We start from the raw sequence: 24,895 nt of genomic DNA, 5'->3' as shown, positions 1-24,895 counted from the left end.
AAAGATTGCAAAGACCCAGCCAAGGGACGCAGTCTGATAGCATTAAAGCATTAATAAAAGGGCACAAACTCTTTCTTATTGCACAGGTATCACATGAGTACTTGTTAGAATTGATATGCATTATTGAAAATTATATGTTTTTTTCAGATCCAGGAAATTAGTAGAAATAATGAGCAATTAAATGACTACGAAGAGGATAGAATCTCGCCTTCTGCATACTCTCCCTGTAAGTCTCTCTACATGTTGTGTGTGTGTGTGTGTGTGTGTGTGTGTAACTTTTATATTATGGTTTATGTACTAGAACAGTATCACTGAAGAGGATGTGAATAGCTATTTCATTAACTGAGTGACTTTTAACTTATAATATGGTGGAGATGCTATTGCATTTGCTGATTTAAATACTTTCATAAGTTCGAGAAAAATAGACACAAGTTACCCTGGTATACACTTTTCTGTTGGACAACTACATTGTGCCAGTATCTTGTCAAAGCATAGCCAAGTTCTTCGAAGGCCTTCATTCCCTCTGCCTGGGCGGGAAGTATGGGCTCGATGCTAAGGTCCTCGCTACGCTGACACCTGCTGGGCCCGGCTCCTCAAGTAAGAAGGCCAAGTCAGTGTCCCCTGCAGTGGCCGCCAGGTCGTCCTTGTGCAGCGGCTTATTCAGCACCTTAGCAGGATGCCCAGGGGCATCTGACACTCGAGGTTTCTGAGAACTCGGACCTGCCTCTCCCGCACTGCCCACCTCACCTGCTGATGGCTCAGGGCCCCAGCAAAACCCCTCCCTTCTCTCCTGTTCTCTGCAGTCCCAGTCCCTGAAATTGCCCTCGAATTTCCACTTTACTTCCTCTCCCACCCCACCTCCACTCTATGGTACACTCTCGACTCCTTCTTTGGAAATATCCACAGGGGTCCGCAAGAGCTCACCCTTCATTGTTATTTATCTGTCCACATGTCCTGGCCCTGCCCTGGGCTACTGCACAGGAAGTGTGGCAAACGGAGGGCTGCTCTTCCCCACACACACTGCCACAGTGTGCGAAGATGCTTTCGCTAGCAAGACTCATGAAGCAGCTCAGTACTGGTACTTGGTGGGCACAGACACGAGGAATGCGAGTAGAAAGCACACCCAGGGTTGCCCCATCCTAAGAACCCATGCTGTACCTCAAGAGCAGAGTCCACACCCATTGCCCCTCTCTCTGTGCTTCCTGGAGAAGCCCCTCACCCTCTGCACAAAGCCTCAGGACACCCTCAGGCCCTGGACAGTAAATAGGCTTGATTCTCTCTCTGACCACCCCCTCCTCGTCCAAGGCTATGGTGACATCACATGAACCAAGCACCTTTCCCCCTCCACAGACTCTTCCTCCAGTGTCTCCTTACATCGCTTTGTCCTTCACACCTGGAGGCCTGGTCCACCACTGCCCTTCGTTTCCTCCACCTTAGAATCATTTCATGTTGTATTTGCTATATCTCGTTAATGGTCTATGATCTCTTCTCTCCTGAAATGCACACTGGAAGGGATCAGAACGTGCTTCATTCACTGCTTTGATCATATCCCCACCACATGACTGTGCCTACTAGGTGTCCCACTGGACACTCGTGATCACAAATTTTTTGAAAGAAAAATTGCTGATGTGCAAACCAAAGAAAACTCAGGGCAACGCTTAACAAGCATATGTCCAGTCAGTAAACTCCTCCAAATGCTGTTGTAAAACACAGAAAGGCTGAATAGTAAATCAATGCAGCAAGTTGTCTGGTACATATTTTGTCATTTTAATGATAATAAAGGTGGCAATATGGCTATCACTGGTAGTGACCATACATTTATCATAAAACTTAATCCTCTGAAAAAATGCCTTTAAGAGGAAACATGATTTCAGTCGTTTGTGAAGGAAAATACATTTCTGCCGTTGGGAAGCAAAAACTCTCTCATACATGAAACTGTATGACCAGGTTCAGCCCCCTGACTTGCCTGGAGGGATGAAGAATAGAACCCCCGAGTCAGACGATTTCCACTGGCATCGCCACCACAGTGAAGCACGCCTGCACCCACCGCCCCCGCCAACCCAGCCTTCTAGGGACAGGTTCCATGTTTAATAAGCATCCTGCAGAACAGTTGCTCAGTCTCGAGAGCCACTGAATACAAAGTGTAGCTATGAGTAATTTCCAGGGCACAACCGGCACTCCAAGCTGACCGCCTGAGTTCCCAGACCAAAGGAGTGAGTGCCCGAGCAGTCATTTCCTCCCCGTCCCTTTCTTTGCTGCCAGTCACACTTTAGGGAAGACTCCGCAAAGGCCCGGTGTTTGAGGGTTAGAAGTAGCAAGATGAATGAGGTCTGCGCAGCTAGATCACTCCGACATTAGCCCGTCTGCCCTGCCTGGGCTGGTAATTAAGGACCTGCTTCGGCTCTTGCCCTGGAAACTGTACCTTACTTATTTCTCACGTGAAAGAAGGGAAAAGAAAGAAAGGAAAGGCAGGAAGGAGGGAGGGAGGGAGGGAGGAAGGAGAGAGAGAGAGCAAGAAAATTCCAGGTTGCAATCCAGAGACCATGCTGGGCATGATTTCTCCAAATCATTATTTTTTTCTCCTATTGCTGAAATTTTTCTACCATATAACTCTTGGTTTAACAAAGAATACCTTTTCGCTACACTCCACCACCTGACTTTTTAAGCAGTATTTTAGCTCAGCAACATCGCAAAGCAAATACTTGCACTGAAAACGACAATTCACATAGTCCAAAGTCTGCCCTAGAGGTTCCACCGTTGGTTTGGAAGTTCTAACGGTCTGTCAAATGTTTGGAATCCTTTATGAAGAGGTTTTGTTAAAAAAATGAAATTTAACAGAAGTTCTTCAAGATGTAAAGTGATTGCACTCTAGTATTTTTGCTGTGTTCTTCCTGTAGTTAAAGAGCATTTGTTGTGTGTAGTACACAGCCAAGTGGTGGCAGGCTGGGAAGGTGGAAGCCATGTGACTGCCTCACTGGGGAAAGTTCTAGGCGGGACAGAGGTCGTAAGGGAGGAGGCCGGTGAGATGACACAGTCTCCTCCCGCACAGCCTCTGAGAGTCCCGCCTTGCACCGCGGAAGCAGCACTGTGCCCAGACAGGGCGAAGAAGTCACCGAAGCCACCGAGGGGTCAGAAGAGGAACAGGAGCCGGAGCCAGACGGGAATGTGCAGCTCAGCCCCGCACAGGGGGCCAGCGAGAGCTCTGAGGACCCCTACGACGACCTGTACGTCTTCATCCCGGGGACCAAGCCAGATCCCGAGGGAGAGCTGCCAGCCTGCTGCAGACCCCCGCTGCCCCCACCGCGCCCGGCCTGTGCTGCCCTCCAGCCAGAGAAACCTCGCTCGCCCTTGCAGGGTAGGTGATGCTACACCCCCAAGACCGGCTCTCTCACCCGGGACAACGTCCCTCTGGCTCCGGCTCCTTGGCAAACTGGGCCCAGGAGGGAGCGAGGCCATCGGTTCTGCACCCTCCTTCCCTCCCTCTGAAAGCACCTTGCCTGGTGGTCTCCACAGACCCTCGGCACAAAGTGTCATGTGACGGTGTCTCCCAACAGCCACCAAATAGGAAAGCAAGAGCTTTGACTTAAAACCTCTACTCTCTCATTTTATGTGTGGCATTACTTCTCAGCTCACATTTTCATAGCGCTGGTACCGGACGTGAGAAGAACATAAAATGCCAATCTTTTTCTTAAAGATTCTTAAGGTCTGTAAAGTAAGGCAGTAGATTGCCATTTATTTTTTTGCCAGAGATTTCACAAGTTTCTTCAGTTTAGCTGGCCTTAACTTCAGGGGTCATTCTTTAAGAGTAAATTCCATCTTCCCTGGAGTTAGTGAAAGGGGAGAAGCGATCTCATTAGTGCCTGGAACATGAGTCCCTCGGGCAGGGTTTATGAACCTGCTCCTCTGCGAAACTGTGCATAGTAGCCCACTTCTCAGTTTATAAAGAACACAGTCTCTCTTTTTATCTTCACAACAACCCATCTGTAACTCAGCCCAGAGGCCGCACAGCCTGTTCTCAGCATGTGTGGAATTCTCCTTTGCAGAGGTTTCCTGGACCTGGAGCATTCTCCACTCTTCTGCAGTCTCTTGTCCTGGTTATTTCCAAGCTGGCATTTTAGGAACGATGTGCTTGCATGCTTTTGTTTTTCTGGTACCAGAGATCGAACTCAGGACCTTGCACTTGCGAGGCCACTGAGCTAAATCCCTAGCCCTTTTCATGCTTATTTATAAGTATTTGTACACAGAAAGCTAATGAGTACCATCTGATATTTTGGGGCAAAACATAAAAAGTATTTTTTCTAGCACTTGCCCAACTTTAGAAAGAACTGGGAAGGGTGGTGGGTGGAAAACAAGCAGAATTAGAAACTCATAAAAACAAGACAATCTGCTAAAAACGAAGAGCTGTGGAAGTGTTTCCCACACCCTTCATGAGGCTTCACCTGCGATGCTGTCAGGGAAGAGGAAGTCACAGTCCATTTCTAGGGCCATGCGAGGCAAGTCATCGAGGTTCTAAGGTTAGTGGGGGGCACGTGGGCAGTGAATGAATCCCCCAAGGTCCAGCGAGCTGCAGCAGTGTGGCACAGACTGCAGTGCTAGCCCGGATTCTGCTCATGAGCCGTTCCAGGGCAACTGCTCCTTTCTGTAGAATGCTTCTCCAACCTGCTCTACTATTTGTCTTTCCTTTTAGCCTCTAGGCTTTTCCACTAAAATCCCCACAGGTAAACTAAATAATTTGTTTTTTGTCTGATTCTCATACTCCAAATGATAGCAAATTGAAAAAAAATGGGAAAATCCAACAACAACAAAATGCCATCTTGGTAGCTGAGCATAGAGCCGTCAAATTCTTTTCAACCTGTGCATTAGCCAAAGTATTTCATATCTTTGTCTTCTAAACAACTGCTGCTGAAATGCACTAGCATATTCTTATAAAAGTTTTATAAAAGGATTTTACTAAAGCCTATTGTACTCTTTTCATATAAGTTGAACATCAAGCCTTCAGTTTATCGTGCTGTGTTTTATGTCACCAACCTTCCTTTCCCTGTCACCATCTGTGAACAAGGTCACCTTCGCTTGGAAGAATCAAGTTGTGTCTCTGAAGGTCAGTTTGGCACAGGCAGAAACTGACTGCTAGGAAGCTAAGTAGTAGTACCATTGGCTATTCCTTTCCCAGTATTTTCAGAGAAATTGAATTTTAGGCCAAAGACCTAGTATAAGCAATAAAGGTAAAAATGACTGAGTGAAAAATATCTAAGAATATTGTGCTTGAAAAATACCCATTTTCAAAGCATTTGGAGTTTAAGACTTGGATTTATGCCTCGATTTCTGATATTAAATATATATGCATAAATACAAAATTTGGAAAATATGTACGTTTTCAAAGAAATCCATGTCTTAACCTGAGGGCTTTTTTTTCTTTTAAAAATTAACAATAGCAGACTACAAAAAGCCATGTGAGTAAATTATGCAGCTCACTTTCCTTTTGGAATTTGTGGGAAAATACAGGTTATTTGTCTGGAGAACAGGACTTCTTCCTTGTGTCCTATGGCATATGATGAAGCTACTCTGAGACCGCAGGGGCAGATGGCACCAGCAGTATAGCAAATCGAGAGCAAATGCAATTGAAATATTTCCCACACAGGAAAAACCGAGGAAGGCCAGGTGGAAAGAAGTCACAACTGGAGTGATTCTAGGGCAAGACAGGAAACTAGAGATGAACCCAAAGGAGGAGAAGCAAAGAAAGAAGAGGAAAAGACTCAGGAGGAGGAGGAGGAGGACCCTTACACGTTTGCGGAGATTGATGAGAATGAGTATGACATGATTCTGAGCAGCATGAGTGTAAAGAAAAAACCTGGAAGCCAGTCTTTCATCATCAACAGACCTCCTGCGCCCGTGCCCCGACCCACCACTGCCTTCCCCAAAGAGGAGACTACGCCTTACATAGCTCAAGGTAATGTTTGGTTGCTGTTTGTTTTGGGATTTATCCTTTGTCCTTTTGTGTATGGGAGGGTGAAGGCCTAGGGTTGGGTATCTTGTTTGTTTGGGTTAGGTTTGGTTGCTTATGTTTTGGGGAGTCATCTTGTGGAGTGTGGAGAGGATGTAAGATGATATGATGAGTATTCTAAAACTACAAAGATTGAGAGGGTTTTTTTCAAGCCACAAGTGAGTTACAGTGGCCCAGTTTTTAAATTTAGAAGCATAATGACCAAAATATAAAAATTGTGGGTTGTGTTCTGTTTTCTAATTCCTCATTAAGAAGGATAATTTTTGACAAATCCTCTAAGGAACATAAACCTATTCCATACACAGAAACTTCTTTCATGAATCTACACAGGGCATCTGATGGCCTGTAGGCACTGTCCAGCAAAGAACATTTAAGTATGCACCACGAATCCATCTAAGAGAAATGCAATCACCCATCTGTCCTTGATATTTTTTAAAAATCTATTTCTGAAGCAGAATTTATTAACATGCTTATATAAGAAAATTTAGCAAGTGTATTCAAAACTGTTTATATAACACACTTATCTATTGGTGATTGATGGCTGATTGTGATCAGGAAACTAACAAATTAAGAAACTGTAACAAGTTAATAAGTGTTTGGGCAAAAGCAGGATGGGAACTGGAATAGTTACCTAAATCATGAAGCCAGGGAAGGAGTTTTAAATAGAAATTTCATTTTTTTAGCATAGTAAGCTCCCACATATAGCTCAATGGTAAAATTGCTAAATGCCAATAAACATTGTGGAAAGGAGAAAAAAATAGATGTTACTCAACATAATCACTCACTTGTAGCCTGGAGATCTGTGAAGAGGCACATGGCCTCCCATGTTATGGTCCGTCACTTGTGGTCACTTTCGTGTTCTCCAAGATCTCTTTATTGTCCTCAGTCCTTTTTGACAACATCTTTTGTCCTCTGAAGGTGTAAGGGGGAAGTATAATTAATTCAATGTGTTTGTTACTGCTTCTCTTTACTTTACACTTTTTAACTTCTTTTGTTTAGATTTTTGCTTTTCTTCTACTCTCGTATGTCTCCATTGTGATTATTTGCTGCTTGTTCTACCTCTAATGCTGGCTATTTCTGTCCAATGTGGCTGTCCTTGATTGTGCTTTCTTGCTCCAGGATCCTGAACAGAAATTCCACCTGCTAGAGTGCAAGCCCATTGCAAAGTGAACAACCCCAGAGTGATAGTTTAGCTAGCTGTGCTCTCCAGTGCTTCTCATTGTTTCAGAATATAATATAATAGAATATATGTAATATGTATAATCCAAAATATAAATCACAGTGAGAGGTGAATGCCTAATAGGAGAAAGCCTTCAGTATCAGTGGACAATTTTCCAATTCCCCTTCTGCAATCAATCGAAAAAAATCCTTCTTGGTGTTTTAGCATTTCATGAGATAAAAGTCTTCACCCTATCTGTCCTCCCCCGCCCAGCGTACACAGCCCTATTGAAGAGAATTACCACTGTTTCCCAGAAAACCACCCATTTAATTAAGAGAACATTTATTTGCTGGAGTACAGAAGTGGTAGCAAAATTTGGCGCATGTGTGGTGAGGCAGAGCCAGAGGACGTGGAGCAGGTGAAGGAAGAAGAATGCAGGATGGAGAAGCCAAATTTCCCACTGCAGAAAGTTGGAGAGCCAGAGAGGGATGGGCGTGGTGGCTTTGCAGAAAGAGCTATATTCAGATTCTGCTGATGTTTCCTGAGCAAGTGAGTTCATATAGCACAGATGTGACGTCCACATAGTAAGATGGGGGAGATAAAACTAGCAAATACCCAAAACAATGCTTGGCATGTAGTCTATGTTTGACATATGGAAATGGAAAGCAGTTCTACTTTGTTTTTTCTCAGTTTCTGGGCAAGGCTAACTTTGATAAAGTAGCTGATCCATATAACGTGTCTCTGTGCATCTTAGATGCTGGTGGAGTTTGAAAACAGGAAAATACACAATCGAGTTCCAGTGGGTGAGGGGAAGAAGATCCCATCCTCTCCCTCTGACAGCACAAGCCAACTTCATTACTCATGGTGACAGCCGTCAGACAATGTCTGTGGTGATCTCTGATGCATACAGCAGTCCTGCATGGTTGACATGCACAGCCCCTCTCAGAGCTAAAAGAATAGCTGCTCTATGAGTTTCAGTGTCTTCCCAAGCAAAAAAATAGGAGCAGGAAGAGGTGAGATTAAGACCGAGATCCACATGTTTCCCATGCCTGTGCTCACACCACCACAAATTTCTTTCTCATAAATTTATTTTTGCACTACTCTCATTTATTTCCTCCTCTTAACTCATAAGATCCATGAAGGAAGAGATCAACCGCATCTAGTTTTATCACCACTCCATCTCAGTGGCCAAGCTCAGGGCTGAGTTCAAAGTAGGAACTATGAATATCAATTGAATGGATAAACGGTAAAAAGCGACAATCAGTATATCTAGAATAAGACTTCATTAACACTCACGGATGACCTGAAGCCTACACCAATGTATTAATTCCTAAATTTCTGCTAAGACACCCAGTATCCCGAGTACAGCTAATGTGAAATGGATGATCCCACAACAAATAGAACAACACTGGAATGGCCGAGCATAGCTGAGCCTTCTAACAATAGCCACTCCCTCACCTCCATCAGACAATGCGGAACTGAACTCCCATTGGTTCATTTTAACAAGGGATTTGTCTGTGATGTTTTAGTCCCATTTAATCCCACTGTTAATCTTGCATTAACAACCACAAGGAAAATTTGTTTCCTTTAAGAGATTTTGAAGTCTGTCTGTTTTGGGATATATTCTTCCCACCTTTTCCTCCTTATTATATGAAAAAAGATTGTGACCATTAGAGGCTAAGTGTAGAGAAGACTTAACATGGATGTACAGTCTTCCTTAGTGATGCAGTTCTTGATGTGAGCCAAATCAAGGAAAGAAAATGCACATTTGGCATGGGGCGGATAGATTACTAGTAAAACTATACCGGTGAATCACAGGGAGAGATGAATGCCTAATAGGAGAAAGTCTCCGGTGTCAATGGACAATTTTCCATTTCCCCTTCTGCAATCAGAAAAAAAAAATCCCTCTTTGGTGTCCACGTGGATGGTCTGGGGTAGAATAAAATTTCCCTTTCAACTTTCAGTTGCTGTCAAGTCTCCCTTGGTATTTTGCAATGCAAAGTTGTATGTGACCTTTCTGAGACATGGTCAGCTTACTGGGACCCCAAAATGTCAAGTACATCTTAGTTGCTCTCAGAAAATTTCCACTTATGATTCACCAGTACTTGAAACTGATCACATACAACCCACTTGCCATGCAAAATAAAAATTAAAAAGAAATAAAATAAAAGACCTTGTAGAAACTCTTGGGAAAATTAGTGCACATAATTGTAAATGTGACAAGGTAGAGTGGTCTCTGTCCTCCTCGTCTGGAAAGAAATTTAGCCAAGTGCATTAAAGTCGATCTTAGATCAAGAGCCGCAGGTGCCACTCTGCCAGGTGACCTTGTCCAAACCATGTGGCTCAGGACATAGCATCTGTGTCACAGATGCTCTGGGAACAGAGTGACACATTTATCATTCTGCCCATGAGCCTCCTGTCCCTGCCACTCCCTGGGACTCCGTGCCTCTCTCCTTTCTATGCTAGAGTACAGGTTATACCCTGCAAAGGACCGGTCATCTTGACCTGCGGTGCCGTGTCCCCCTAGGGGGACCACGCTGCTGCAGTGTCACGCCAGGGCTTGGCACTGCCCCTGCTGTCCTCACAGTACAGTGTCACTGTCCGGGATCCTGAACATGACTGGAGGCCAGCCCTTCTGCCATGGTCTGGGTGTCCACACGAAGAGAAACACTCCCAGCCTCGCCCACCTTCCGAGGACTCGGCTTCTTGACAGTGAGGAAGGAAGTCCTCACTTGTGGTGTGAATTGGAACAGATGGTTTGGCAAGGAAAGGAGTGCAAACATGAACAAGCCCTTGGATTTTCATTCAGTAGAAGAGAGAACTTTGGGCCTTTCCCCCCTAAATTAAGATACCCCTCGACTGTCTCATAAACACATCCTTGGCAAGAACTTTAATTGATTTGCTTCCCTCGGGACCTTTGGCAACATCTAAAGACATATTACTTGTCAGGGGTAGCATAGCACTAGGGACATGGAGTGGGTAGGAACCAGGGATGCTGCTAACCACCCTACAATTTACTGAGTGGCCACTGTAAAAAAATAAAAATAAAAATAAATCCAGTCTAAAATGTCAGTATGTCAGTAGTATCACTGCTGAGAAACTCTGACCTTGGTGGTTTCCATTTCTGGGCCAGAGTAAATCCTGGAATTCTTTAGAAAATGCTCATTTGGACAGCTATGCATGGGTATTAGACAGTTATTCATGTGTGCTCTGTGCTTCCTCACTTTTGATGTCTTGAATTCATGGTATTTTCTACCATGACTTTTAACATGCGTGTCTTTCTAACTCAAAGCAAATAGTGATTGGTGACAAACTGGCTCTCTGAGGAGACCTGTAAGGAACTGGCAGAGTGGTGCAGTTCAATTTTGGAGGCCTCTGGAGCTGAGGGAACTGAATTTGACTTGTGACCCTGCCACTTAAAGCTGTGTAACTTTATGCAAGTCACGTCGGGCTGATAGCCCCCATTCCTGGGGTTTTCATGAGAACTAAAGTTCTGTATGTTCAGTGGCCTGCATGGAAGAGTGGGCAGAAGACCGGGTCACTATGAGAAAGGAGTTTTCTAGGCAGAGAGATAAGGCAGCCCTGCTCCTCTCTCCAGGAAAGCTTGCGTCTCTTCTTCCTTTCACAGGGACCTCACATGCCGTCATCTTGCACAGCTGTCCCACAGTATCCATATGGTATTAACCACCATCTAGAAAAAGTGGGCACAGCCCCTGCTTTCTGGAATTTTCACCCTGCACTTCATAAGCTGAGTCTGACAAGCAGAACTCGTGTACAGCAGTTGTTCATAGTGAGCATAACCAAAGGGCTTGTCTTAAATTTAAAGGAGAAGGACTTAGAGGGCCAAGTTTTATCATCCTGTGAAATTGAGCCAACTGCAGATCATGGTCCCACCTAGTACTCCTTGGAGAATCACATCTCCTGACACCAAGCAGGCATGGGGCAGAGAAGTGACCTCGGGTGAATCCATCAATTTCTAGAGCCTTCCTTGTTATCCAAACCATTCCTCTTTGAAACAAAGATTATTTGGCATTTGACTAGTGATGTCTACTCCCATACTGTTGCCTAAGAAACAGAAATGGGCAGAACAGAAGTCAAGCGATGGCCCCAGAGGAAGCCCTGGGAGGAGCTCAAGCCCAGCTCCCCTCTGCTCTGCAAACAGTGGTGCTCAGTACCTGCTGCTGCATGGGGGAGAGCAGGGGTTTGACCACAAAGTGGCCTTGAGTCATCATATACACAGAATTCCACAAGCAAACTCTTCTTTCCTGATATCCAAACTTCCTGGCTAAGAAACATTTTCCAGAGTAGGAATATTCTTATTTGCATTGCAAAGGATAAATATGCAAATAAAAAGTTTATACTCTAGTAACAACTAAGATACTTAGGAGTAGAGAAAATAATTTATAGTTCAATTTCCTGTTTGAGGAGAGAATGCTCATGGGAACACATCTACCAAACAATGTTTCTGCTGCAATTTAGAGAGAAGGTTAATGTTTTCTCCCGTGGAAACAAGCATTTATTGATGTCACCTTTGAATTAGACTTTCTGTGGCATTTGTCCTCAGGTACAGATGTGCGTTCTTGTTTCCCTCTCTGCCAAACTTCAAGAGGAGGTCTAACCCCCTCCATGATCATGTGTGCTGACTGGTCACCTAGAGTCTCCTGAGAAGAAATGCCACTCACTCTACAATGTGACTATTTGTATCCGCACCACCTTGACTGCTTGTTCAAATAGTGTGGCCCATGCCTGATTAATTGATTCAAAACTGTAACCTGTGGTGTTGCTATGTCACAAGATGGTCTAACCTGACCAGAGAGCTCTATCTCCCCTAGATGATTTGTAGATGCTGGGTCTCTCCTATGAGCCCCCGACTCATTGTGCCCTACTGACAGGGCTGGCACACCTGCCCCGGCCTGCTGGCTGGACGAAGCCTGTTTGCCCAGCTTCATTTCACCTCACTCTGTGCTGCAATGTGCTTTCGCTTTGACATGCTGCAGATTGAGAGGCAAGGCAGGGGAACAGGGCTACCAGGACCCACATGTTTCCTTTGCTCTTCCTGGTCATTTCTCATCTGTGTCCTGTCCGGTGGCACTGGTGGCCCCTGCCCAAAGGACTCCATCATGATGGGGACACTGTGGGGACCCCGTCTGGGTCTCTGCTTCTTTGCTCCCTCGAGACGTGGCTGTGTAGCAAGCAACCTAACAGAATATTTGAGAGTGAACAAGAACCCTTCCCCGAGTGCTCACAGGACAGCAGAATGTGTATATTTTATTCCTTATCAAGTCTCTGGCTACAGGAACAGCTGTCAGTGACAGGCGCTCTTCTCCTCTGGTGGCTCCAAACTCACATCTTCAGGAAGGCTGTTGGCCAGGGCTCAGGCTTCCCATCCCTTAGCCACTGATAACCCCAAGTGTGCATCGTCAGACTTCCTAAGAGGCAGCAGTAGGTCCTTCACTTGCAATAGGTGCAGTTGACATATGCAGAATTCTTTACAGGACAGACAGACAGACAGAGTTCCCAGAGCCCTACCTCCTCTCCTCTGCCAGTCTGCTAGCTCTGCTCTTGTGAGCATTCTGAATATTTACTACTGTGCTACTTTTTCCCATTCAGTGACACTTCTGTTCCAGTGAAACTTTTTCAGAAGTCATTCTTCCAAGGCCTGGGGATTTAGCTCAGTGGTTCAGCCACCTGCCTCACAAGCGCAAGGTCCCAAGTTCAATCCCTGGTACCCTCCAAAAAAGAAATCATTCTGGTGATATTTTAAATAAATGAGAGCTTCATCATAGACATCTGTATTGTTTAGGATCGTTTTAAACCTCAAAAGTCATTTTTCTTTCTCTGTGAACTTTTTCATGTTTAGAGGCAGTAACGAGAACAAGCAATGCATTCCTGTTCTTCCCCAGTTCCAATCCAGGTAGTGAGAAAGAGTAAGATTTCCAGGGGCAGAGGGTGGCCAAAGACGACACACGTCATGGTTGCCTCAACAGTGTTCTCTGAACACCGATAAGGTAAAATGTGGTTGAAATAATATCCTCCAAAAACTCAAACACAGGAGGAGGACTGTCCCATTGTGTCATTAAAAATTTACACCTGTCCATGATTTAACAGTCCAGCTTTTCTACCTCCTAAGCCCCCAGAATGCTAATAATCTTCTCAAAACACAGCTTTCTGCTTAAATCCATACTCATTGTGGAACTGACTCTGGCGCTGTTAGGCCTGGATTGACCTGGGGAACCAGTAATGGTAGCGTCTCAGAAAGTGAGCTGAAGAAGATGTTCATTGTCACAGGGGAGCTCTGGCTTTTTATTGGCAAGAAATTGAAGGCAGGGAAAAGAAATCTTCCACTATCCATGTCGATCTGAGACAAAACTCTGTCCCCTCTGCTGAACCCGGCTGGGCAGCATTTAGGATACACGTGTTCTTCATGTGCTGGATGTTGGAAACAGACATCCACCTACTCACAAACCTCCCTTTACAAAAATATCTGTTTATAAATCTGAGTGACCGAGGACCCCATGTTGGTTCCCACTCTGCAGTGAGTTTCCCTCTTATATTTACCTTTTAAGGTTGCATAGGATGGTTGTAATGTAAAGTAAGTGCATACATCTTTTTAGGACAAAGTTTTGCTGGTAGATGCATGAAAATGTTTCACATAATACTAACTACAAAAAGGAAAGAATAACAAATTCTAGAAATTTCTATTCATTCTTCATCTACACTTAATAGAAGATAGATTCTCAGTACACATGCTTGCTCTAGTTCTTCTTTCAAGAAACAAGTTTTTTCCCAGTTACCTCATATGTTTAAAATACCTCCTGTTTGTTTGGGGTTTTTGTCTTGCTTTGTTTTGTTTGTGGTACTGGGAATGGAACTCAGGGGTGCTCTACCACTGAGTCACATTCACAGCCCCTTTTATTTTGAGGCAGAATCTTGCTAAATTTCCCAGGCCAGCCTTGAACTTGAGATCCTCCTACCTATGCCCCCAGAGTCACTGAGATGACAGACAAGTGTCACCATGCCCTACAGACCCGAGCTTTCACAGTCTGAGAAGAAACTGTGTTTGGCAGTAAGTGACCGATGGTGGGGTTTCCGTAAGGAACTGAGCTCTCCGGCAGATGGGAGAGAGGGAACGGGGACCAGGTGCTGCCGGAGGCTGAGGAAATGCCCGGGCTGCCCAGACAGGCGGCAGGGGCATCTGCAGGAGGGACAGGCACAGCCTGTCTTCCGGAAGCTCTGTCACCTGCACCTCCATGATCACCTGCTGCAGGCCAACTCCTCATCCTCTCCCAGACTCACCCAGGCTGCTCCACCCAGAGCCCTGGTGAGAGCTCAAGAGTGAGCAGGGGCGACCTTGTGACTGCTTATTCTCGTCACTGGGGACGCCGTGTATTGGCGTAACAGTCACGGTATTTGACACAGACTGAGCACGTCTTGTCCCCAGAAAGTATTCCAATAAAATAGAGTATAAAGTGATTTATAGCAAATTAACACCCCCAAAAAGCTGGAAAAATAATTCCATTTCCAAGCATGCTACAGCTTCGAATTTCAGCAGAATTCTTCAGTCTTTCCAGCAAATGTGCTTTTGAGTGGAATAGTTTGTCTTTGGATTCAAGTCATTTCCCATATTAGTGGTGCCAGATGACAGCTCTTTAGTCTTTCAGACATCCTCAGTTATATCTTAATGTCGGCGAGAATGAAGCACACACAGAGGCTGTGTGGCATTAAAACTACACAAGCGTTGTCTTCGCTCAAAACTTTTAGGACTGGCCAGTATAAACAATAAAGCACCACTACCTTAAAAAAAATTCTTCTCATATCCTGAAATATACTCCCATACCATATGTCCTTCAATAAATTTTATCTTAGAAAAAATGGAAGATACAAATGTAAAACACAAAATGTAAGACACAAATGTGAGGCTCAAAAATGTAAAAGGACTTAAAGAAGAAAACTAACTTTCAACCAAAAATCTTATTTCATTTGAAAAATTTTCTCAGATGCATCATGCTTTAGGAAATATGAGCCTCTGGGCAGGGGTAGAAAGCAGCCCTTTCTCTAGAGAGCATTGATCAAATTAGATGCTTAATAAACAATTGATGATTTCGTTTTACTTGACTTGGCGAGCTTTTGAAAATTAAAAAGATGTTTTATGTGTTTATCCCAGATATGACCTTGACATTAGAGGCACGAAAACCAAGATGGACATCCATGATTACCCCTGGGTTGCATCTCCCAGTCCCTGTGCAGCCTGTTTCCTCACCAGCTCCTACAGAGCTGTTCAAGGAAGGAGAGACCAACCAGGCTGAAATGCTCTGGGGCTCCTTTCAACCCTCTGCTTCTGTCTCTTTGCTTTCCTCTAGAGAAACCAGTTATAGAGAGGACCAGCTCCAAAGAAAGACCAGTTACAGAGGGGCACCAGTTCCAGAGAGGGACCAGTTACAGAACAGGACTAATTACAGAAAGGTCTAGTTATGGAGAGAGACTAGTTAAAGAGAGGGCTATTATGCACAGACTAGTTTTAGACAGGGTAGTTACAGAGAGTGACTAGTTATAGAGAAGGGGCGGCAGCCATGCTCTGAGGACCCAGAAACAGCCTGCAGCACCAGACTTGAAGGTCTAAATGGCTTTCCCACTAAGAGCCACCCTGGAATCAGAGCAAAATGACTTCGCCTTTTACAGGCGAGTCCCTTCCACCTCCTCCGTCTATAAACATCTGAGGTTGGACAGAATCTCCCAGGCCTCTTCCAGTTCTCCAAACCCATAATTCAGACTGCCCATAAAAAATAAATGTAACTCTGGGATGTTCATTTTCCAAAGTGAAGTTGTAAAGGGTCTGGACTTTTTCATTAGCAAATGCCGGAATCTATCCAGAACTTTGTGGGTACTCCATGAATATTAAACAATCCATTTTATCTTTCATCTGCAAAATGGGGTGAGTAATGCTGATTTGCCTCCCAGAATTTTGTGTGAGAAATAATAAATGAGAACAAAGCACTTTTCAGATAATGAAGTAATTCGAGTAAGCTGCTTTAATAAGTCTGAATCCTGGATGGATGAGGCAAGAATAAAGTGCCGTTTTCATTATTACATCTATGAAATACAACACTCTTTTCTTTTGTTTAAGAAGAAATGATCATTATCCTCGCTTGTCACCAAAACGTCAGCCTGAGTAATTTCTGTGCAAATGGAAATTCCCTGCGATTTTAACATCTATCGCTTTCAACAAAATGCAGCTTGTATCTGTACCTGATATCACAATGGAATCTTATCTTGATTGAACTAGTGTAATGAGGCATTCCATCCACGTCACACTACTCTGTCCAAAGGAAATGCTTTCTGAAATGACTGATAAACTGCACAAATGAGAAAATTACAAATTTAATAATCCATCTACCCAGAAATAATACAATTCAAGAATTGTTACTAAGGAAAATGATTTGTTGCATTCTAGCTTCCTGCAGCTGTTCGTGATATGCTTGCTTTTTAAATAATGTTTATGTCAAATAAGTAATAGGTTCTATGTTTTTTTTACAGTTTTCCAACAGAAGGCAGCCAGAAGACAATCTGACAGCGACAAGTTCCATGGTCTTCCTAAGAAACCAGGTACCAACACTACTTTTCTTTTATTTCATAATCTTTAAGTAAGATTTAAAGAAATCTTATGAACACTGAAGAAAGTCTTCTGAACAGAAGGTAACATTGTATGTTTGCTTAATTTTACCGTGATGGTAGTGTCTTGCCCAAATAGATTTTTTCCATAATAAGATCAATGCAAGAAAATTGTTTTAATTAACAAAGGCAGGAAATGTCCCTGTCCGAGGCCTGTGGTGCTGTTGTTGATACTATCAGGGTCCCAGGGAGGGCCAGCAAGCAGATTCTGTTAGGTCAGATCCTGTAGGTCAGCTCTGAATGCTGATCACAGATTGCACCTTCTCCCCATAACTCTCTTGCCCTTGGTCCTTGATCTTCACTGTGACAAAGGTGCTAAACATGGCAGCCCCAGAAGCCTCTCACACAGTTGAGACATTTTCTGCCTCCTGTTTTCCCTAAAACACATGTTGTCTTTGGGAAAGAGAGACGTGAGCAGTTTATGTATCAAGATGATTTTTTTTTCTGACAACACAGCCTGATTATCATATATATGCTGGGGTTGGGTGGCTATCCATGATAACCAAGGAGCATGTGCAGTCCCCCCTTTGAGGTAACTGGTCCTAAATCTTGTTGCCTTGAAATCACTTCCCCGGAATTATTGAGAGACCTGAGCATAGAACCAGGTAGCTTTGCACAGCAGCCCCAGCCCGCTCCTGACACCTGCTCACCTCTTAAACACAGGCCCCTGGAGGACCTGCTCAGGGACATGGTGACAGTCCCCCAAGCTGAGGACCTCAGGAGTGACCCTCACCACCACTCTGGGGCACTTCCTGCCTCAGCCTGCTGTAGTCTTGCAATTCAGCTGGTGATGTTTCAATGTATACACGAGGGCGCTGAACCTCTGTTCTCCCATGAGTCTGTGGATGTACTCTTGCACATTTACATGCAAGAACTCTATTTTGCAATATTCCATTTTAAGCAATTTTGTATTGGAGAGAGATAAACAACTTTCAGATCTACTGTTATACTCCCACTGTGCCTTTAGCTCATTCAAGAAATAAATGCAAAATTCCATGTGAGATCATGGTACAATCAGGATCCGAACAGTTCCTAAAGAATTACACAAAGTAGATAAGATCTTCCTCACCCGCACACCTCACAGGGCTTTGTAGAGAATAAAGAGAGGAAATGCTCTGAGCTTTGGGGAGAAAATGTCCCTGAGACATTTTCCTTATAATATCATGTTTTTAATTAAATTCTGTTAGCATTAAGGGGGAAAGAGGAGCTGAAGGAGGGTGACAAGTGTCAGGGGAGGCAGAGAGGCTTCCAGAAGTAATAGCATTGGCTACCCGTGGCTCCCACAGGAAGCAGTGCCAGGGAAGGGAGCCTGAAGACCTGATTAGGCTTCTACACGTATGGAAAATAATAGTTCCCTCTATACACAGATGAAAGGAGAGAGTGGTGAAACAAACAGTTTTACCGGTTTGATACCCATTCATATCTTATTGCAAAATTTCTGCATCCAACTCAACTGTCAGTAGATTTTGAGAACTCATTGGGGACGAGGACAGTCACAGTTTCAATCGCCTCATCTGAAATTTTCTCTCTTCTCCTGCATGATGGAAGGAGAAGGGTTCACGGAAGCCAACTACTTTCTCCCTGGAAGAATAAAAACTTCAGAAGCCCTGAGTTCAGGATTGCCAGGGATTTGCCAGGAAGTTACCATATTGCTAAGCCAGGGAATTTTCCTGAGGAACAGGAAAAAAATTACCTGGCACCGATTTTATGGAAAGTCCACATAATTATTCAACTCAATTTTTACATCTTGAAAAATTATGAGGAAAATGCTAAGGACTGTGGATACCAGACAAAAATTTTCCATCAAAATACTGTTTTAAAATTAATTTTCCCGAGTTGGTTTCTAAAGTTTTAAAAAGTCAGTGTGCTGTCACAAAACAGGCAGCCACAGCACATCTACCCCATTTCCCAAAATCCGGACTCCTGGGGCAGGGGAGGGAGCCAGAGAACAGTGCTTCCTCAGGATGCTGGAGTTCAGCAGGGCTTTACAGCCTGAGGTATGTTAACCATGCTCACAGAGGACTGATTTATAACCCAAGCTACTAAATCCATAATAGCAAAAGATTCCAGTGACTAGAACAGCCATGTTCATTTCGCTCTTTCAAACAATAAAATATCCATAGAATGCAAGTAGCAGTCAGGAGACACTGGGTAAACATGATCAAGTCAAAGAAAGCTAGAGTGCAAGGCCCCTTCCTTCCACAAGGACATAGAACTAGCCTCCAGCTAATTTCCTCCCAGGTGACAGCAGAGAGCAGTGGGGAGGCCAGATTGGCCCTGTGTCCCGCCTGTGATTGTTTCTCCTGGTTCATGCAAAGAGGCCTTTTCTGTCCCCACCAAGATCAGCCTCCTGATATACACTCACGGGACACCACAGTGAGCTCTGGGCTTTCCACAGGATCCCAGTGCACACACGGCCCTCTTGCACTCTTCCACACCTGACTCTGCTGGCAGCCACTGCAAGCCAATCTTCTGTGGTTTTTTTTTTTTTATTATTATTTCTTGCATTAAATCTGTTTCTCAAGACAGTCATGTCATCAAGGAGAAAAAAGAGAACTTGTGTGTAATGATGAGGCCTATGCTAATGTACTCTGTGAGCAGGCACCCATCTCTGTGCCTTGAATTTCCTCCACTTGGACCCTGCTGGCTGTAAGTTTGCCCCTTCCCTGGGATTTGCCGTGTTCCCAGAACTACAAAATCATCACTAGCTGGACTTTGGGGGCAAGAGTGCCTGAGGGAAAGACAGAGCTTTATAAGTTCTCCAAGTGCCCGGGGCCGCCACCGCCATTTGATAAATGCTAAATAATAAAATTGTCTGGAAGCAGAGACCTGGGGAAATGTGCAGGTATTACTCTTCTGAGGGAGAGAGAACACTGATCTCTGAGGTATTTTCATCAGGCTGTTTTCACCAGTCCTGGATATATTAAATAGAAAAGAGAGAAAATTGTCAAAATGTGGTCATTTATACTCCATTAAAGAGTAATGGCCCAAGCTCCCTTTTCCAGTAGAACTTCCATTTCCATTTGTCATATTGCTCACAAAAGTTTCTTTGCTTTTTAATATTTTTTGCTGAAGTTATACCTGGAAAATATTGTATAACAGCTGAGCTCTTGCCTGAAGTGAGGCTGTTAGCAGCCCACAATGTGGCCTCTTGCAAAAAGCATAAGAAAGATAAAATACTTAATAATCATGAAAACAGAGGCTGGAAAATAGGCTTGCTTGAAAATGGAACGAACTCTAATTAATGCTAATTTTGAACAAAGGTGACTGGGACACCCACAAAATCAATCCATGCCTACTCTACTGTCTCAGAGACAAAGCCACCATGGCAAAGCTGCAAGAGCTAAAAGCTTACTGAACTATGGGTCTTGAGCTGTGGACTTGAGCTGTGGACTTGAGCTACTGTCTCTGGGAATCTGTGACCTGAACACAGGACCTAAGACCAAAGGACAAAGCAACACCATACATGTTAGTGCATGGTGATTCTGCAAAGGAGTTCATTTCCAAACAGACCGCAGAAGAGAAGAAACTCATAAAGTGAGAGCTTCAAAACACACTCCTGAGGGAGGAAGGAGGGCCCCACTGTGGAAGCTCTGGGCAATTACACTTCTGTGACCAAATTATTTATGTAGCAAGTGAAGTTGCCAGCCATCTTTCTGAAAAGCACCGTGGTATCAACATAGAGATAATAGAGAATACATAACAGAACTTTTCCACCTCAGTTTATAATTGTTTAAATCTGAAGCTTTTTATAAGTGTTTTAACCTTTTTAGAAAATGTTCTAAGGCAATAACTATAAAAAGTGTGGATTTCTTTGAATGTTCAATCATTTGATGTAAGCTGAAGTTTCCAACTTACTTCAGTACTAGAACCTGCCACCAATATGCCCAAACCAAAAATAAAAATCTAGAAAATTGTGCACTCACACACAAATTAAAACATCAAAAAATGTAGTAGCAGAGAGTCAGGGACCCAGATCTGGATAAAAGGAAAACAAAATCGATTGAGGACATTTTAGAGAAGGGACAGGATGTGACTAAATATGGGACATGAAGAAGAGGGACTGAGTGACGAGAAGAGATGTGGTGAGTGTTCACTAAACACTACAATTCCAATAAGAAATTTAAAAATAAAAACAACCATGTGAATTCTCAAAAACTCTTGAGGCAAAGAGAAAATTAACTGCAATTATCTGCGTAGAAAATAGCTGCACAACCCACCTCTACAAAAAGAGCAAACTTCATATTCTTCAAAGTTTTCATTATTAACTAAGAGAAGAAAGGAAACAAAGTAGGCATTATACTCTCAAAAATGAAAACTTAATTACACCAACAAATTACAAGTCATAAAAGTTGAGATTAAAGGTAGAATTCAAAGAGTCAACAGTTATTATGATAGCATGAGAACTGTTGGCTAAATCTGAAAGTATATATTTTAAAAAGTGAATTAGAAAAGTTTATATCAAATCTAAGAGAAAACAATCAATAAGAAAATCAGTCATTCATTAAAAAAAGGAAGGAAAAAATCAGTTCTAAGATGATAGAAACATAACCGAGAGTTTTTCTCTTATATATACACATGACTCTTTTAAGGTAAATATTAATAAATTTTATCATGATAAAATAAAATTTTAAACAACAGACTAATAACTAGGGAATATTTGTGATATTTTAATAATGGATAGGCAGATACAAATTTTAATCAGTGAGTTATTTCAAATTCAAAAGGGAATATTTATATATGAACCATTTGATGTGGAAATATTCATGTATTATATACTACTTTATTCCAAAACTGCAATGAACTTAGCTGATGATAAAGACAGTCATTATTCAACTATTTGTGATTTTTTAAAGTCTTAGAAATTGAAAACAGGGTAATTTTTCAAAATGTTCAAGAATGAATTATTTGTATAAGAGTAGAGTCATTCCTGTTCAGGCTAGAAACAAGATAATGATGTTTATTATTAACATTTTCACTTAACATTATTTTGGAAAGTTCTGGTAATGCTAGTAGCATGAATCTAAAAGAATGAGAAATGCATCCATTAAAAAGGAGGTACTTCTGTTTTTGTCATTTTTAGCTCATACATATGCATGCCTAGAAAAATTTGAAAGAAATAACTATGACTCTTAAAATTATTTAAAACCATTGGATGTAATCTAAAAATGATTTGCTTTGTTATATGCCAGCTTTATTTGTTGACAGATATCATGAAAAGAAAGAACTCTTTCACTATGCATTCAAAAGATAAAAATTACCTACTTAAAAAAAATGAAGAGGAGCACTATTTTCCTGTGGAGAAATTAGTCTAAGTTTTTCCTAAAATAATTTGAAGATTTAAGGGAATCCTAATCATTTTGAAAGGGTTTTGCCCTTTGAGAAGAGAAACAATAGTGTGTAAGAATGTTTTAAATTCATACACAAAATTGATAATTAAGAGGAAGTAAAAGGCAATCATTTAGGAAATTAAAAGGATTGAGACAGGGCCACGTGACATATGTTATTTCAAAGTCTGTTATTTCAAAAGTATTTAAAACTACACTAGCCAGTGTTATGTTAGCATAAACATCACTAACAATGAGGTCAAGGTTCAAATGATAGACTTAAAACTCTTATTCCTTTGTTTGTTTGTTTGTTTGTTTGTTTTTGGTATCAGGGATTGAACTCAGGACTTTATGCTCACAAGGTAGGAGGGGTGCCACTGAGCTAAATATCCTGTCCATCTGCTTTTTTTAAATTAAGCAATGCAATATATTATTACAAGTGCAGCAGCAATACAACCACTTACCATACTGGTGAGAGTATAAGTGACAGCATACTTCCAGGAAAGTATCTTCAACCTTTAAATTACTCCTACTCACGAATTACACATTTAGGATTCTCTCATAGCAGATAAGATAATAATGCTGGCAACAATACCTGTGAAAGTCTTTTAAGATCAACAATACATAATTGTACAAAGTGAAAACAATATTTAAAAATCCAACAGTAGAATAAATACTAGCTTGAGTTAAAAAAAAAACTTTGGAATATAATGCAGCTATCAACAATCATATTAATGGAAACACAGGGGGCCATGAAGGCCATTGTGCTGAGTTCTAACCTCAATTTTTATTTAATTCACACTGTTAAAGTTGATAGATTAATAACTACCACAAACTGTCATTTTCTAAGATGTACTTGATGTTTTTCTGTTGCTGATTGTATCACTTGGGCTAAGATGTTGTCATTGATCTAATCAGGTGTCCTTCCTAGAGTAATGAAAAAGAGATTGCCTCAGAGTCACTATAGACTCAAAACCTAAAGACAAACTCTAACAGGAAGATTGAAGTATTAACCCAGGTATCAAATGAAGGTCAGTGCCAATAACAAAAATAGAAAGAAGACATTCAAACAAGGCTCAAGTACAAATTCAGACTTTCAGTTTACCAAGGGTAAATTCTGGGGAAAATTAGATAGAAAAGTCTGATAATCAACCACCTGGACACCCTGAACTGATAGCACAGGAAGTAACAAAACAGATGAATGAGGCTGTAGAAAAATTCAAAACAGAAATAATTTCCCAGATAACTACAGAGCTGGTGAACAGAATGAATAACATGATTAGAGACTTAAGAGCAGAAACAGATTTAAAAAACAAATACATGAGCACAGGACATAATAGAAGCCATGAATGCCCAGCATAGGAAAGAAATGGAAACCATAAATGCCCAACAAAGGAAAGAAATAAAATCTGTGAAACAGATTCAAGTAGATATCCAGGAGATTAAAAACTCTTTTGAAAGTACACATAACAGACTGGACAACTCTGAAGACAGGATATCAGATATAGAAGACAGGACTGAGATCATTGACATTGAAAAGAAGGATCTCTTCAAAATAGTAAGGGTACATGAGAAATCAATCCAACAGCTTCTATATGCTATAAAGAAGAATAATATAAAACTGATAGGAGTCCATAAAACAGCAGAAGAAAGTACAAATGATACTTTTTAAAAACTGTTCATAGAATTAATGACAGAAAACTTCCCAAACAGAGCACAAGAATTTGACATACAGATAATTGAGGCATATAGGACTCCAACTAGCCATGATCAAAAATATCTACACATAGACATATAATAATCAAGATCCCAGAAACCCAACAGAAGAACAAAATACTAAAAGCAGTTAGAGAAAAGAAATAAATCATATGCAAGGGAAAGCCCATCAGAATCACAGCAGACTTTTCAACACAAACTCTCCAGTCAAGGAGAGCCTGGAGTGAGGTATTTCAAGCCCTAAAAGAAAACAACATCCAAACTAGATTGATGTATCCTGCAAAACTATCTTTCAAAATTGATGGGAAAATAAGATACTTCCACAACAAAGAACACCTGAGAATTTTCCTGAACACCAAACCAGAATTCCAAATAATTCTAAATAATATCCTTAAAAAAGACAATAAAGATCACAACTCCATGAGGTCCAGCAGAGCAAATCCAGCAGGCAAGGCAAGAAATTAAAGGAAGAGGGGGAAAAGATTAAAAAGAACCCAAAACAGGATAATATCATGATGATAATAAGTCAGTATATATCAATTATAACCATCAATGTTAATGGCCTTAATTCATGAATCAAAAGAAATAGACTTCAGAATGGATTAAGAAGCAAATCCCAACAATATGCTTTATACAAAAAACAAACCTAGTTCAAAAAGAAACTCATACACTGAAAGTAAAAGGATGGAAAACAGTTCTCCATGTGTCAAGAATCTGGAAAAAATCAGGAGTAGCTACCTTATTTGCAGACAAAGTAAATTTCAAACCAAAACTAATTAAGAGAGACAAAGAAGGTCACTACATCCTTGGTAAAGGGAATGATCCAACAGGAAGAAATAACAATCATAAATATATATGCACCAAATACTAATGCCCCAAATATACAAAACAAATATTAAGGGACATGAAAAACCAAATAAGCACTAATACAATTATAATGGGAGTCTAAATACCCTGCTGTCACCAATAGACATGTCATCTACACAAAAAATCGACAACAAAATACTAGAATAGAACCAAGTT

The 24,895-nt window shown here is 41.9% G+C and overlaps 1 protein-coding gene across 2 annotated transcripts in view; it reads left to right on the top strand.

Moving 5' to 3' along the window:
- Bank1 (B cell scaffold protein with ankyrin repeats 1) overlaps positions 1–24,895 on the top strand; it is a 212,253-nt gene that overhangs the window by 163,775 nt on the left and 23,583 nt on the right. For both annotated transcript variants that reach the window (XM_033756173.1, XM_033756174.1), the window contains exons 8-11: positions 148–226; positions 3,050–3,355; positions 5,639–5,947; positions 16,695–16,763. In XM_033756173.1, the coding sequence (XP_033612064.1) occupies positions 148–226; positions 3,050–3,355; positions 5,639–5,947; positions 16,695–16,763 (763 nt within the window). The remainder of the gene's footprint in view (positions 1–147; positions 227–3,049; positions 3,356–5,638; positions 5,948–16,694; positions 16,764–24,895) is intronic.

This window comes from Fukomys damarensis, unplaced genomic scaffold (genome assembly GCF_012274545.1).
Source record: "Fukomys damarensis isolate Sample0158 unplaced genomic scaffold, DMR_v1.0_HiC HiC_scaffold_25, whole genome shotgun sequence".
NCBI classification, from domain to species: Eukaryota; Metazoa; Chordata; class Mammalia; order Rodentia; family Bathyergidae; genus Fukomys; species Fukomys damarensis.
Note: the sequence above shows the minus strand (reverse complement) of the source record. Positions and strands in the feature narration are given on the sequence as shown.